Here is a 17,369-nt window from a genome sequence, read left to right on the forward strand (position 1 = left end):
GTTGTGTTAGTAGGCTAATGTTAGCACACTTTGGTTCACTCACAGCTTCCTATTGTACCTAAATTGATAGGGAACGACACTTGGGTGACATCCAAATAAGCAGTGAGTAGGTTGTGTTATTCTTCTTTTCTCTAGTCCTAGACTAAAACAGCTTTATATGCAATGTAAACATGATGTTAACACGTCTCTGACAACGGTACAGCTGGCGGGACTCGGGCTTCTCACTCATGTAGGCAGTCATGACTCAGAGAGGAAATTTAATGTGATGATCTCTTGATTAAAATGTAAAAACAAATTCATACATTTTTCAATCATCAGGCTTAAAACGAGCTTTTGGTGGGGATTGGGATAATTTTCTGTTCAAAGGATTGATTTGTGGAAAACTTGATCTGCAGAACTGAGAGTGGGATCATTTTAAACTCAAACTGAAAGGGTTATTTTTAACAGGTGTCAGTTATGTTGTCTTTTATAATCAGGTAGCTTCATGGTATGTGGTGTCTCATTTAAGTACAGTTCTTATTTTGGATTATATAGTTTTTGTAATGTAACTTGTTTTGTTGATTACTTTGTACTGTATTCAAAGGCCTGCCCACATACAGTAGGGAGAGGCATTCACAAATAACTTGTATGCATGGTTTTGGGTCACAAGTTCCTTACTTGTCCCTACAAAAATAATTATCAAGTTAAATGTGTGTCTGTGCGATCTTTTCAGTGACATTGCGTGACACCTAGACAAAATGAAGGTACTCACATCTCTCCAACACGTCTGTAGTTGTTCGGACACTCAAAGGACAGACATTTGAATCCTCCCTGTACATTAAAGCAGCTCTCATTTACGGTGCATGTGTGTGTGCCCGTCACACATTCATCGATATCTGCAAACAAAACAGACAAAAGCTAGAAAAAAAGCAATATTCATAATAGTCAAAAAAATATATTTGTATTAAAAGTGATGTAAGCCATCACATGTTAGTGACTAGTACGTGACAACCCATTAAAGATAACTTACCCTGACAGCTGCGTCCGTTAGGAGCCAAAGTGTAGCCAGTGACAGGACAGGAACAGTGGAAGCTGCCAGGACTGTTGTGACAGCGATAAGAGCAGATATGACCTCCAGTGGGCAGAGCACACTCGTCTATGTCTACAAGTGTCACAGAAACAAAAAAATTCAAGACAAACCAGAGAGTACAATTCAAATATTTATCTCAACTTCATCATTTTTGATATTCAACTCGTTTTGCATCTATTTCCATGAAGGTAGTTACTTAAATGTATGTTTAAACAGATGCAGGCTTTCTTTATTGTAGATTTGAGCAGCGGGAACCCACTGTACTGAATACAGGACAAACTGTCGTAGACTTTGGAATACAAAGGATGAAATATTTTCTCATGTGTTGCTGTAATTTCCTGTTAAAATGGCTGTCTGTACCTTCACAAGTCAAGCCATCGATGTCACTGAGCTGATATCCGCGGCGGCAGTAACACTGATAGGAGCCGTACACGTTGGCACACTCTTGACTGCAGGGGTTGGCCTCACATTCATTCAGATCTACACAGAAAAAAAAGACTAGTATGAACTATTCGTTCATGTACAGATATGATTAGAATGAAAACAAAACTTCACCTTCATAGCAGGGGATCCTATTTGAAAAAAGTACTGATACAAGAACAGCCAAAGTCAAATAGATCACTGAGACACACAGAGTATTTTTATTTCAAATAAACGAATAAGCTAAAAACTAAACTTAAACTTTATAATCCTATTCCTGGAAAGTTTTAATTGTTGTATTTTGATTTTTATGCATATCCTCAAGTAAACAACCAAACCAAAACAGCTTGATTCCATTGCAGGTATTACAACTGATCTGTCAGCCGGGATTGAAGCCAAAAGGTTGTCTACCTCGGATCTGAACAGAAGTAATTATTTTCTGTCACTGGTAATATCTGCTCAGTAAAGTCTAAAGCACACAAACACACTCTGTAGAAAAAGTTGCACTTCTTCTTTAGCCTGAGTTGCATATATCATATATCAAACTGTATTGTGGGCTCATGTTTTTTTGTATGGGTGGGATATGTATGTATATATGTGTTGTGTGTTTGTATGTATGCTGGCTGCTGGAACACCTAAATTTCCCTGCTGGGATGAATAAAGTATATCTTATCTTATCTTATCTTAGGAAATTTATCTTACCGTCACAATTCCTGCCGTCAGGAGATAGTTTAAAGCCGGTGGTGCAGCTACATTTGTAGGATCCCAGAATGTTCTCACACTTATGGGCACACAGACGGCCGGGGTAGTGCCTGCATTCATTGATGTCTAAAACACAGAGTCCAAAAAATGACAAAGTAAGAGTAAGTCAATTCTGATAAGATTGATTTATGTTGTATTAACATGCCAGGAACATTGAGCCACCTATTTGGGTAGTTTAAGTGTTATCTATCACATTCTTACCCTCACAGATCCGACTGATGCTGTTGAAGATGTATCCAGGCTCACACTCACAGCGGTAGGAACCCACCTGGTTGACGCAACCATGACCTTCACAGACCTTCTCAGGACCCTTACACTCATCGATATCTGCAGAGATGAATACAAATGTCAGTCAACACCGTCTTTTTGATCTCATCTGACCCATTTATACTGTTTGTATTTATCACTGCTGTTCATAGCTGCAAACATGACTATGTTTATAGCTTTATATATTCACTACCTGTTTACCATCAAATCATATTTATTCCTCAGGGAAATGCCTTTCTAAGTTATTTTATTTTATTGGTACTATTTTATTTCACATTTAAAAAATTCTAATAATTTATTCTGGCCTCCGAACTTTTAAACATGGTATGTGTTAGAATGCAGTTTGATTTGGTTCGGTGTCTTTATCAGCCGTACCAACACAGCGTGTGCCCTCATCATTCAGGTGGTATCCTCGACCGCAGTTCACAGAGTTCCTCTGGCAGATGTAGGAGCCAACTGTATTGATACAGATCTGCCCTCTGTGGCACGGGCTCGTCTGACTGACGCATTCGTTGATATCTGAAAACAAAGACAAGACAAGAAATTGAATTGTTACATTAACCGAACATACCATCTTTAAGCTTCTGCCTAAATTTACACACAATTGTATTGGCAATGGTACAGCAAAGGAATCTGTTAGTACCAGTTCAATTAGGATACATGTTTTTACTAAATTATATATGAGAAAAGAGATATTCCTGACTCAGTGTGGCAGAAGAAAGTTCATAAAGTATCGAAGATCATCTGTCAGCATTGACTAGTAAAATCACAATGAATGAATGAAGGTCTGAAATAAATAAACCCTAACCCAAATCACGATTAACTGATGCTATTTTGTCCCTTTAGGCGCACCGTAGATACACCTCTGAATTGTCTCCCTGTAGTCATAGTGATGGAATAGAACTACACTGTTGCATCTTTGAATGTCTCACATCACCCTAAAACACTCTCAGACAGCTCAGCTGACCAGTCTGAAGTGATATCCGTTTTATTAAAGGCAGAATATGCAAAATTGTACACATAAATACAGCAGGAATCCAGTATATCCTCTGTAAATGACTCTCTGAGTCATGACTGTCTAATGAGTGAGAAGCCCCAGCTGTGTTGTTGTCAGAGCTGTGTTTACATCATGTTCACATGGACGAGACGGCCTTGCGTATAAAGCTGTTTTAGTCAAGGACTAGAGAGAAGAAGAATAACATAATCTACACACAGCTTATTTGGATGTCACATAAGTGTGTTTAGATCACGGTCATTCTGTGTCAGTTATTGCTCAGTATGAAGCTACGAGTTAACAAAAGTGTGCTAACATTAGCCTGCTACCACAACAATGCAGACCACAGGCAATTGCAGCTCGAGCCAAGAACAACTTTGTCTGCCGCTTGCGCTTAACGGTGCTTAATTATGGTGCGTTCTAATTCATAACTCCTTTTTGTGAACGTGAGTGGAGAGGGCTTGGAGGTGTGCCGCTGTAGGAGAGCGGAGGCTTCAGAATAGCGGAGGTGTCGCCAAACAGCAGTTTGTTTTGGTTTAATGCTGGAACTCAAGGGCGACATCTGCTGGATCAAAAAGTAGCACATTTGTCCTTTAAAATCCATTTCACTTTGTTACATAAAGAGTTACCTACCAGATGGTCTTTACTTTATTTCAAAATAAAAGCAGGGTTTAATTCAAACAAGTAAAGCACTCTGAGCTTAGGACAGTGCAAAAGTTCCAAATCAAATCCAGTAAACTTTTTTATTTAATGTGAAATAATTGAATTTGAAAAATGTGATTAATCGCGATTAACTATTAAAGTTTAGCGGTTGGTATTTATTGGTAAGGGCTGTTGTAATATGGTGCTTACCAATGCAGCTGCCGAGGGCGTCCTGGATATATCCAGCACCACACTTCACCTTAGGGAGGCATCTGAACGACCCCTGAGTGTTTTGGCACTCAAACTGTGGTCCACAGTTATGGATGTTTGTCTCACACTCATCAATATCTATGTCAAAAAATACAGGAGAATTGAACATATGCTGCAGATACACAGTTACAAAAGGAAACTAGGAGCAGGTTGACCGACCTTTGCAGTTGTTGTTGTCCGTGAGTTCATAGCCGGTCCCACAGCTGACCTCTCTCTGACAGCGGAACGAGCCCTCTGTGTTGATACAGCGCTCGCCTCCTCGACAATTACTCGCTCCAAGCAAACACTCGTTGATATCTGTAAGTGTTTGAAAAGCAGAGAATCTCTTTTCATACAAACTAAAGCAAAACAACTTGAATTCAAAAGTGTGAGCCGGGAAGAGGATTGCTTGCCGTCACAGCTCTTTCCATCTGGTTTGAGTTTGTAGCCTTTGGAGCAGGTACAGGTGTCATTGCCCACGCAGAGATGAGCACATTTCCCTGAAAGGAATTTAAAAACCTGATGAATACTGACACTGGACTTGCAGAATGTAATCATTTAAACTAAGAAGAAGTGTTATTGATGATACTGTCCTCTCCATACCATTGCACTGATCAGTTAGTACTGAATTATCTCCATTGTCCTTGGTTTCATCCCGGTTCGGTACTGCATAAAAAAAAAATTAAAAAAAGAACACAGCTCAAAAGTGCTTATGTAAATTAAATGACTTATTTTTAAATCTTAAACCTCTACTTTTTTTGTATTATTATAAAGAAGCAGCCCAAAGACCATCAAATATGTTCAGTAGATATTTGAACCTCCTTCAAGTATTCAATGCAATGAGCAAAATGCAATGAATGTAGTTATCCAACAGGGGGCAGTACTGGTCTATATTCGACAACATCATTAAAACTATCATATATAATTCTAATGTCTCTGTTTTACAGTAAGATGAAGCCCTAAGACCTGTGAATATGGTGCTTACTTGTAACACCCTTTAATAGCTTGAAGAAATGACAAACCGCAACAACTATGTTCATCCAGAGGGGGGGCAATGTTGCCTCATATTTGACAACAACAAAGGCTATCCACAGTGAATAGGCTACTTCTATCTGACACTAAAAGGGAGCCTTATCACCTTCAAATATGTTGCTAATTAACCTCTTTCAATAACTGTAAGTAATTACCAAAAGCGCAATATACCTCCAAGAGAGGGCAGTGTTGTCCTATGTTTTCCAAAATCAGTGGCACTTTCATTTCTACACGTTATGCCTCTATTTCACAGTAAAAAGCAGCAGTAAACAACTTCTTTTTTTTAATTGAAGCAAGATCCAAAAAGCAGGCACCATATACTTCCAACAGGGGGCAGTGTTGGTCTAAGTTTGACAACACCAGTGACACTTGATAACTGAAGATTTAGTTTTACAGTAAAAAAAAAAAACATCCCTGAAACCTTCAAAAGTTTCTAATTTTATAACTGATAATAATTTAAAGTAGCCTAATGACTAATAAACAATGAATGTATATATGCAACACGGGGCAGTGTAAGCCAGTGTTTGACAACAACAGAGATTTTTTATTTCTGCAATACATGTCTCTATTTTACAGAAACAGATGGCACTAAAAAGCCCTTGGTCATTTAAATATATTGTAAAAGGTTTTAAACTATCTTATATAACTTGAAGCAATGATGGAATAACAATGACCATGAACATCCAGCAGAGTTTTGATATCGACACTAAATTGGTCTTCTCTTGTCTGAGATTTAGAGATCTTTAATGCATTTGGTCAAATGACTGTTTTTAAGTTTCTCTAATACAAACTAACTTAAGGAATAAATGTAATATCTAGCCTACTCCATCCTTGTTTTTTCCCCACCCACATTCAGTTTGTCTTGTGGGCGTGGTCTGGTTATCATGGGTTCCATACTCGCAGCAAGCCCTGGATACCAGACCACACTGGTAGCCAACGGACAGGCTGTGGTCACAGGAGAGGCCCTGCTCCTGGGCGGCCTTCCCCAGAAGACAACAGTCACAGCACATCTGCAGAAGACAATAGAAGAAGGCCCATAATGTCAACTTAACCTGCAAAAGGGAAACATATGAGAAAGGAGAGCAACACTACATCACAGAGACGAAAGAAGTGTCAAATAAGAGGAGGCAAAAACTAAAGACTGAAAAAAAAGATCAAGATGTCAGATGATGCTGCTTTGTAAAAATGCTGCAGACATTTACACTGCAAAATGGGGCAGGTGTATTTCAGACAGAAATCCAAGCTCTCAATCAAGCAGACAGGTGGAAAGGAGTTTGATTGAGAAGTCAAGTGGACTGACAGGATTCAGAAAGATTGAGTGACAGAAAATAAGTTGCATATCAGCAAGAAGACGGGCTGACAGACGGTGATAAGATGACATCATCCCCCTCTGGCAGAAGCAAACTCTATCAATCATTATGGCAGCCTGGTAATGTCAGTCCAGGAGGGGGAGGGGAGATGAAAACAGCAGAGTCTGTGTGAAGGGTGTGTTTGTGTTTAAGTTGGTGCAATAAAGTAATATACCTGAAATGAAGCCTTGTGTGATATATCTGGTTTGTGTTATAAATAGTGACTGGGTGCATGCATGCCATAGGTCTGTCAAATATTAAACAGGGGTGCATATCTGTGTCACCTTGACACTGTCCTTGAAAACTTTACGTGTATCTGGCAACTTATGGAAAGACATTCTTTCCGTGGCAGCTTACACAGTAGAAGCTGTATATATTTGAAGGCTTTGCATGTTTGAGAAATGTGCAAACAAAAGTGCCCACATCAGAAAGCTTTACTTTTCCTCATACGTGAGTGTGGTTTTAATCTGCTTAAAATACCATGTCAGCAGGGTTCCCTAAATCAGGCTAGGTCACATTTTGCCTTTACTTGTCCTCCAACTGTGTAGTCCTCCTTACCTCTCTTGAACAGATTTTAACCCCAGAACTGTTTTGTGTATCTTGTTTGTCTCTTTTTAAAGGAATTCAGCAGGTTATTGATTTAAAAAACACAGTACGCTACCTGCAGAGAACTGAATGTCAGACAGACACTATCGCTAGCTGCTGGACATGAATTGAGCCAAATCGTTTCCCACAGTTGTGATCAAAGACAACAAATGTACTTTCGACAGTTTTCCAGTGTATATGAATGTTGTAGGGCAATTATATGTTTAGAGCTTGTTTTTGCTGTTCCATGGAGTCAAAGTAAGTCAGTAAACTGTTGTTGACTTTTGCCTCATGTTAAACATAAACAACAAATTCCTTTTTTGTGGATTTATGGGAAAGGTGGGGATTGTCATTTCTTGATTCATAATGTCTTCAAAGCCTTTGTTACTGTAATTACAATAAAACAGTACACAAATAAAGCAAAGCTATTACATCATCGATTAAGAATGGATGAAACCCGCTCCTTCTCAAACATATCTTTTGTCTTTTTCAGGTAACACCTTTGAGCGTGAGCCAGAAACCTGCACTTGCAAGTGGATCAAGTAAAGACAAGCTGTCCCACAGACAATTATCTCGTCCTTTCCAGAAAGTGTACCAACTTGCATCCCGGCGTCTCTGTACTCTGCCAAGCGTTCATCTCTGTGATGTGTTGGTATGAAATACGTTGTGAAAATAAAGGGGCACTGTGAGGGGAATTAAATAAAAGAAATAGATGGGCTGAAAAGTGCTTGGACGTGCGCCTGCAGAAGATCCCAGAGTCAGAGCTCAATTTACAATGTATCTGACAGCAACAAGCTCCATTCCTCCCCAGAGTGACATGCCTCATCCTGCTTACGCACACATACACAAACTTACACACTATGGCTCTCATTAATCATTAGCCCTCCAAACTGGCTGTCCAGCAGAGTGATATATTGTACACAGATTGAGTTAAGTGGTGTTTTTAAGCCCGTAGTGATTTATTTTGAGCTTTTCTTACACACCTTTGTAGTCTTGGTCTCGCAGGTGTTGGTGAACAAAGAGTCACAGGCTCCTTGGTCTTTGGCCATGTTGATGCCAGTGTTGCACATGTTATCCTCCAGCACTGCAACACAGCACTGCTCCTGCACAATCCTGTCAGCAAGAAAAGAAAGAAAAAAGAAGAAGCACAAAACACAGGTGGTGCATTTATTCTCAGCTCCATCCGTAACCTCCACAGTGCAATACATCTCTGCCTTACAGAGTAGCCCATTAAAATTAGCCCGAGGCACGCCTGATGGGGATCTCAGGGTTGTCACACTAAAAATGTCTTGATGAGTGGGTAGAGTCGGCCCTGTGTGAATTCAGAGGAGGGTAGTGTGGAGGTTTATTGTGATTTGCAGCACTGACATCACTTGGGTTAAACTGGGTTGTGCAGCACTCCCGGAGGCTTTTGCTGCTCTGTTTTTGACCAGAGTTAAACCACTTTTTCAGTCCCAGGATGTCAACCCTGCGCAACTCTTTCTTCGTGTTGACTTTTTGAAGACATAGCTTGTATAATAATAACCACTATAACAAACCGCTCCTTTAAAATAAGCATGCTGTGTCCTGTTAGGACAGATGCGTGACTAACAGTTGCCAGGTTACAGGTTAATGATGTCACTGGAATACAATCGTCTCAAATGTTCCTCAGAAATCAAAGAAAAATCATATCAAGAAAAATAATGCAACCAGCCAACCTTCTGACTTTTGTGCAAATGTGGATCATAAAATGTATAATTATATGAATCAATAAAATTATTCGTATAAACAGGGGTGTGTCCGGGACTTTGTGACTGGGGTGGCCAAACTGTGGCAGTGACCAATGCAGGGGTGGCCACACACACACATTTACATAAACATAAAATAACTGTATAGATTTTGTGTTCCGGTGTATAACTTTTTAACTTGTTAACACAACGGAGTGGCAGTATATACACTTTCTAAGCTTCATTCATTAAGGACTCTAAAGAAGATGTGAGTCCCACGCCATTCAATCACAGTTAAGTACGCCAGGAAACTAGCGATAACTCTAATTGGCAATGTGCCAGTGACAAAAAAATGTATGTTTAAAAGGAGTTGGCTTGTAATATTTTGCAGACTCACTCCTCTTATGTCATATGAAGTATAGCAGACCGGTATAACATTGCAAACTGGTTATTTTAACAAACATTGACAAAGCAAATAGCCAATCATAGCATATTTTGGCATGGCACACAGGGTGGCCAATCAGATTTTAGGCAGACACGACCCTGCATATAAACATGTGAAAGGGAGTCACTGGACCGAGCACACCGAGCAAGTAAATGTGCTCATTATTATCGAAGTATCAGTTGCTTACTGTTTCTATTTGATCAGATTTCTTTGTATTGTCTAGCTCTGGCTGTGTTTTAATGCAGTCCAGTCAGTTAAGAGAGGATGACTGTTTCTGTCTGGTCTTGATCTGTGTCACTGTAATTTTTCCTCTCCGCCTCCTCTCCCTCATTTCCAACAAGCCTCTTTATCAACTCTCACCAGAAACTTCTTTCCACATAAACTACTGGGGATCTCAAATTCACGGCAGGGCGCACACCTCCTCTGCAGAACCTTTTAAGGGCAAAGTCAAGCTCTTGTTTTTCTCCTCTATTTTTTCTCTCATACTTTTCCCCTTTGTTGACTGCAGTAATCGTTCAGATTTCCTGTTATTGCCTCTCTCCTACCGTCCTACGTCCCTTCTATGTCGCATTTCACCTCTGAGGTATTTCCTGGGGTTTTAGAAACAGCCCCTTCTCTGACCCCCCCCCCCCCCCCCCCCCACCCCCTCACCTCTCTTCCCGTCTGCTCCCTCCAAAACCGCTGCCATTTCCCTCTCTACTCCACATTTAACGCTATAACTAAGACAAATTTGGGATCACTCTGGGTTCCTACAGTAAATGTGTATGCTGTCAGTGTTCACAGCAGCAGATCACCCTGGTTTATGAGCCCTGAACCTGTGGCAGCACACCTCCTAGGGTTACCAGCAGACCTGTTATTATCCCATCACGATTAGCGCTTCCTGCTCTCATACGTAGTGAATAATGTGCCTGGAGATTTTGGTAAGGTAAAGTAATCTAGTAGACCTTTTCCCATAACATGGTACATGCCAAATTCCTGAGGGATACAACAGAAAGAGCAGTGCAATGCAAGATTATGACAAAAGTTGCAGCAGGTAATGACTCGTCAATCTGAACAAGCTCCAGGCAAATCTGGTGATGTAAAGATGATCAATCAATGAACGCAGCGTGGTAGATAACATCTGCTTACATGCATGTGGTGGACCCCGAGATAAGAGGGAGTGACGTGCAGTCTTGGTTATCATTTCCCCGCTTCTGGCCATCTTTACAGCAGTCCTCCACCGAGATCTGCTCTGCTCCTGCGGGCATTAAAAAGCAGAGAAACGTTTTTACATGTGTGATCAGATAAAACGGTGACACAACCAATTTACCATGAACTGCCAAAAGAACTATTTCTCATCTGTCAGTTTCTATTTTACATAGGTAAAGGGAACCCCTCTTACAGCATGGTACCTGTAGACCCCAGATGTTAGAATGCAACATCTAGTCTTAAAAAATCTTCATGCAGTCACAAAAGATGGCTCACTTACTCAACTTAAGATTGGCTTCCTACCAATTAAAACAGACATGACAAGAAACACTTTACATGGCTTGGTCTTAAGAATAGTTTAATGAACATAAACTGTTTATAAGAAGCTGACCAAGTCACTTGATTTTAAAAGAGATGCCATTAATGAAGTGCCTTAAACCTGCATTTTTCTGAAGACCAGTGGGGGGCGACTCCACTTGATGTAAAAGGGATTCTGGCTCTATGAAACCAGATGAGTAAATTGGTTGAATTTTACATACTGTAGGTAAACATTTTCCAAACAAGACTGTGGTCACAATTACTCTCCTGTAACTAAGCCAAAATGTGCTTCTTTGTTTTTTCTGACTTTAACTTTATGTCAAATGAAATTACATGTAGCAATGATCATGTATTTATTTGCATGTTATTTTAATACTAAACACCAGGTGGAGCGACAGCACGTGGCAGGCTTAGAACTCCAGCTGTGCGTATTGAAGCACCCAGTGATTGACGGGCGGTGCAACATGTCATGAGTTTCATTTGAATGTATGCTTTTGTATTGGATTATTGGAACCACCTTTATGTATGGAACTGTAAATGAATGGATTGAAGTGTTTTTTTTCTTAAGTAGAAAGTTGCAGAGGACATTGTTTGGATTGTTGAGTTGTTTGGTCAGAACACGCGTCTCGATCTTGTCCGCCAATTTGTCACTCAGTCAGTGATTTATTTGGACAATATTTGGTTTGTTGAATTAGTCTTTAGGGTGTGGTTATGATTAAGTGTGCCCTGTCAAACATGATAGGGATGTGGTGTGCTAGATAGCCAAACATTTATGACGCACGCCCCATGTGAGGAGGCTACAATCCTCATAGCAATAGCCGTAGGATCTAATCCAACCTCGGCCCTTTGCAATATGCATCCAGCCTGCTTTCCAAAGATGGCAACTTGTTTTAAAAGAACAGTGCTGCCACTTATTTTACCCACTTTATCGTTGCAAGCATTATTTATTCTGCAAAAAATGTAACTTATACATGATGATAAACATGCTGATAAACATGCTCTTTACTAGGAAAGTGACTTGTGATCAAAATTCAATTCTAAGCCAAATCAAGAAAGGGTGTGCCCTTTCCTTCTGAAAAAGCTGCTCTTTAAAAGATTAAATCTTTGCAAATCAAAATGCCTTACGGCATAACTTTTGCCAAAGACAATGAATCATAGATATGTTGTGGCAGACAAGAGAAGCTCTCTACCTGGAGCTCCACCAGCTCTGTGGTTATCTGGCTGTTTATTCGTGTGGATTACAGCACGTGGAATGTCTCGACTCTGTAAACAATCAACCGTCGAAATCAAATCAAGTACATTCATCCGTCTGTGGTTTTTGTTTGATCAGCCAAACATGAAATTGTTTTGGCAGATTGTTTCCTTGGAAATGTACTTAGCCTCCAGCTCAAAACAGAATCAGTGCATCAATTTGTTAATAACAATAAGTCCCTGGAGAAAAAAAAAGAGAAACAAACTCAACATGAAATCGTTTTGTTGATTCATAGTAAAAGAATACCAGTTGTTGCTGGTTACTCGCTGAAACTCAGAATTAATAGAGAAAAGTGATTGTGAAATGCACTGAGCAAATCCAGCTGCTTGAGACAGAGTGTCTGCTGTGAAAAGTCTGGCAAGATTTAGCAACTTCAGATAAAATGTAGATTTGGTAGGGAGGACAAGTGTCTGGAAGAGCAGACCTCAGTTTCATTGATTTGCTGCTTTCTCCCCAAGGAACAAGAGGAATTTTATTACACCCATTAAATCAAGGATGAAGCACAAGCAGGAATAGTCATCACGTCACATACTGCACTGATGAACTTTGTAACAACACTATGGAAGCAGCAGTCGCTGTAAAACTTTCAATTTCTCAGAGAAAAAAGTCAGAATTAAAACTTTATGGCCATTGCAATTACAGTATGTGTATCAACCTGGCAGAAAGGACTAGATATGTGCTGAGTATTAAACAGGCTATTAGCTGACTCACTACTGACTTGTGGAAGCCTGGCGTTTCCAAGAATCCTCTGGCCAACAAACCTTGTAGGGGCTGGATGAAATGAGATGGCATTTTAAAAGCTTTTAACATGGGCCTACCAAGTGGGTTGTCTAAAAGTCTCTCCCTGTCTCTAAATGTGAAGGGCTTCTGTCTGTTTGTGAAGAATGATGTTTCAGAGAGACCATGGCAAAATAGGCCTCTCTGTGCTTGAATTATATGATAGCATGTATGGAAAATTGCACTGAGTGCCTCATATGAAAGTGTTAATCAACTCACACCTGTGGGCAAATCATCCAAGTTCCAGTGTCTATTAGCATAATTGCTGGAGATGGTCCAAAACCTGATACTGATTGCAATACCAACATGGAGTAATGGCAATTGGCTTAAAAATAAACGGAAAATATACAGCAGATAGCTTTAATTATAATCCTAAGGAAAACAAACCTAATGGCAAGTTAAGATCACATCAGCCATAGACTGACTCCTGATGCCAAGTGTCATTCCAAAAGAATTGATTTTTAACAAGAGGCTGCTTGTGTTTTCAATGGTTTTAAATTAGCTTGCATATACATTTAAACTGACATACAGCCTTAAAATTTGTGATTGGAAGACAGTGTTTGCCAATGTTTCGCTAGCTTTGCTTTACTTCTCACTCCGAGCTCAGTTATTCTCTGCTGATTAAAAGTGTTGACTGCTTCTATTTGTGTTTTAGTGCAATAAAAGTCTCAGCTAGGCCTGTGCAGTAAAACAGTGCTTTGTTGGATGACATTGTTAGCTAACTTTTTGCTAGCTTTGCTATACTCCTCATTACAGGCTCAGACATTCTTTGCTGATTAAAAGTGTTGATTTTTAACATTGAACTGCTTTTATTTGTGTTTAAATGTAATAATGGTCTCAGCTAGCCCTTATACCGTGCTTTGTTGGACGACACTGTTTGCTGACCTTTTGCTAACTTTTCTCAGTTTTCACTAGCAGAGTTCATTCTTCTTTGCTGGTTTTGGATCATTGCAGTGCTGATAAACCACATTTCAGGTAATATGATAGCATACTAGCATCAGTAAACAACTCTGCAGACAGCTTTTTGACATAAAAACAAATTTGTATTAAAATATCGAAAGGGATAGTAGTCACCATTCTAGATTAAAGAATAACAAATCTAAAATTTTTCTCCCTGGGGATGCAGCATGTAAAAGTTGGTCTCATACTGTAATTCTCCCACTTCTCTGTCACTTAGCTTTCTCTTAAATGTAGCTCTCCACAGCTGATAACTAACTCTAACCCACCAGGCATCACAGACGCCACAACCGTCTGCTGCTCTGAAAACATAAAGTGAAAGACCAGAAGTGCCTTTAAACTGTGTGGTGCTGGTTTATCAAAAGGAGTAAACCAGGCGCAGCCGTGTCCCTGTCTACATAAGAGTCTGCCCGGTTCTCCGGCCTCTGTGATGCATTGTCTGTGAGGAGAGGGCTGATTTCAATCTTGGATGGCGGTGCTGGTTGTGAGGGCCATTCTAGTCTTGGCAGAGCAGCACATGGCTTGCCTGTGTCTAGACGCCTCATGTAAACAAGGCTTAATGATCCCAGCGGTGGAGCTCCGCCCAGACAGAGTTGGTCTTAGCCAGACATCACAACAGCAGTGTGTCTCTTTCACAGGCTCCCCGCTCTCCAGGGTTTTATTAAGATGGTTCTTGCTATCTAAAATAAAGATCTGGTTGCACTGGAAGTATGTGTTTTTCTCTGTCTGTATGTCAGTCCATGTATTTGTCTTTCCATCTGTATCTATAGATCTATCTTGAATAACGCAATCCAAGTTCCTCAGTGTAATACAAATGTACATAAGATTGTTGGTCAAACACTACTGACATTTTGCTAGCTTTAATACTGATACCAATACAGGTAGTGGAACAACTCTTCTCTCTATGGACACATTTATCTTTCAACCTATCTATCTGTCTTTCTCTATCCCATTCAAAATTCCTACTTGAGTATTTGCTGATACCAATCCCTCCAATACCAGTACCACTAAAACAATATATTGGTGCAAATATACTGAATGATGTGGACATTTTCTAGCTTTGACTTATAACACCATCTGCTGCAACATACTGTTTTTTGTCATTTGCACATGAAAAATTTACCTGGAAATTTGATTTTTACAAGGTTGATTGGTAATGATGTCGTTGGGATGCACGGGCTAGTATCATGACTGTAAAATCAAATATTGGTATTGAGGCCACTCTGCTATCAATCTATCCAGCTATCCATCCAGGTACTTCTGGGAGTTGAATTCATGTAACTGGTTGCGTTGATATCTGACCTGTGACACGATCCCACCAAGAAGGCAGCTTAAGGAAAAGTAGTCCCGCTGACTGTGAAAACTGTCCCATGTGTGTCCAGGGGACCATGGGGGTTTGGATATGGCTCCTACCCTGCCTGCATGACCCTGCTGTGGACGCTTTGGTATAAATCACACTTCTGTCTCTCCTGGTGAGACGCTGATCGTTCTGCCACAGCATCGCAGCATACCAGGACACTTGGCCTTTGACTTGGAGAAAGTCAGACTATATGGGTGGTGAGAACTCTTCCAACTTATGTGGAACTGCATTTTAACATGTTTAATGGTATGTCATTCTTTCTTTTATCACTTGGCTGAAGTATGAACCACATCTAATTAATGACACACAAAAAATCAAGCCACAGGACTATTAACTATCCAGATTTTGTGTAACACAATGCAGTGCACAAATAGCATTCTTTATGACTGTTAAAGATGGTTTTGTAGAACATTTTACTTTCTGACCTAGTACAAAACCATGAATGAGAAAACAACCCCCCAAGTTGGCTTTTTCTGAAGCAATCTGTTATTTTTTTTTTTACATTAGTTTTGTAACACAAAGGGGAAATTTGAGCCCTTCTTCATTTCTAGACAGACCTGAAACACTTTGAAGCACCCAACTCTGAAAACTGTGCTTTTATCACATGCCCCAACTAGTCCTATGGCAGACTCATCACCTCCATGGGTCTTACTCTTTGCCAGTTTGATTCTTACGATCACAGTCTTGATGATAAAAAGTATCCTTGCAATAAAAAAATATTAACATACAATCATAAAAACGCAACAAATCCAGCCTGCCGCTTGATTTAGCTCGCCTAATTACAAGACAACCCGCGGTATAAACAGTTAACACTTCAGAAAGGTAACTTACCTTGACCAAGGAGAACTCCGAACAGAGAGCACAGCAGCACCACACACGGACCCATTGAATGAAAGTACAACTCAAATAAAAGCGGGTTTCAAAGATGTTTGAGGGGTTTGAGCGTCTCAGTGCTGTGTGCTAGTATGCCTGCAGGATGTGTGAACAAGCAGCAGAGCTCCTTTGAAAGACAAAGCCAGAGTCCGAGGCAGAGAGGTGGATGTGATGGAGTTGGGTGAGTCGCAGTTGCAGCGTGACTGAAGGAATGAGCGTCTAATTATGGCACAGTGAGGGGCGGGCTGGGGCCACAGACACCGACCACTTATTGCTAATCATATCAGATTGTGCTTTTATTTTGAACTCCAAATGCAAGTCGTTAATCGTGTGCTATACTTTCAGTTTATTAAAATAAAAATAAAAAGAAACATAAAAGTTTGTTAGGCTGACATGCACACTGAAATTTACACCAGAGGTGATTTTATGCAGCATATGGCTATTCCTAAAATTCTGAAAGGACTGTTTAAACAGAAGTCCAATTCATTCTCAAATGTCCAATATGATTGATTCATTTATGTTGGGAATAATAAGACCTGAAATACTACCTGGGGAGATGTGGGCTGCCTTAATATTTATAGCCTGGCGGCAGGAGGACTTGCAAGTGTCTTCGGGCTACTGTGCTGTGAGGTATGCATGCACACATGGAAATTGTCTCCCCATCAATGCCAGAGTACACTCTTTTTTTTTTTTTTTTTTTTTGCCTGTGACTAATGACTGTGCTGATTATTCAACATCTGGAGCCAGTTTTGGGGTATTTAAAAAATCTGTTGTGGCTACATCCAGACTGATACATTTCGAAACCTTTGAATTTTTTTTCATTACAGGAAATAAAGGGATTCAATTATCTCTAAATAAGCATCTCGCTGCTATTTTAATGCAAACTTTGGGAACATATGGGGAACAACGCTGTGTGCTGTTGCATCCTCCATAATATCCTCTACTGATACTGTATCCAGTATTAAATGTCTCTGTAAACTCTCTGCTGCACCTTTATTTATCTCAGGTTACTGAAGTTCACAGCTGTTCCAAAGAAAATGAGGCATTTTCCCTCAAAGTTAATGAATTAAAGCGTTTGTAAAAGTGCCACAGATGTGGGCTCACCATCAGCCAAAGTGATCATG

The 17,369-nt window shown here is 40.1% G+C and overlaps 1 protein-coding gene across 2 annotated transcripts in view; it reads right to left on the minus strand.

Moving 5' to 3' along the window:
• Positions 1-16,460, minus strand: part of fbln1 (fibulin 1) — a 33,460-nt gene extending 17,000 nt beyond the window's left edge. Inside the window, exons 1-14 of one of the 2 annotated variants that reach the window (XM_061035854.1) lie at positions 16,204-16,457; positions 10,649-10,757; positions 8,353-8,482; positions 6,286-6,445; positions 5,007-5,069; positions 4,817-4,903; positions 4,584-4,721; positions 4,365-4,502; positions 2,894-3,037; positions 2,453-2,578; positions 2,192-2,317; positions 1,430-1,549; positions 1,010-1,141; positions 752-875 (exon numbers count right to left, since the gene is read on the minus strand). In XM_061035854.1, the coding sequence (XP_060891837.1) occupies positions 752-875; positions 1,010-1,141; positions 1,430-1,549; positions 2,192-2,317; positions 2,453-2,578; positions 2,894-3,037; positions 4,365-4,502; positions 4,584-4,721; positions 4,817-4,903; positions 5,007-5,069; positions 6,286-6,445; positions 8,353-8,482; positions 10,649-10,757; positions 16,204-16,258 (1,652 nt within the window). In that variant the 5' untranslated portion in view covers positions 16,259-16,457. Of the gene's footprint in view, positions 1-751; positions 876-1,009; positions 1,142-1,429; positions 1,550-2,191; positions 2,318-2,452; positions 2,579-2,893; positions 3,038-4,364; positions 4,503-4,583; positions 4,722-4,816; positions 4,904-5,006; positions 5,070-6,285; positions 6,446-8,352; positions 8,483-10,648; positions 10,758-16,203 lie in introns of both variants that reach the window. The other variant, XM_061035855.1, reaches the window with a different exon arrangement.
• Positions 16,461-17,369: the final 909 nt, after the last annotated feature.

Source organism: Labrus mixtus, chromosome 4 (genome assembly GCF_963584025.1).
Source record: "Labrus mixtus chromosome 4, fLabMix1.1, whole genome shotgun sequence".
NCBI lineage: Eukaryota > Metazoa > Chordata > Actinopteri > Labriformes > Labridae > Labrus > Labrus mixtus.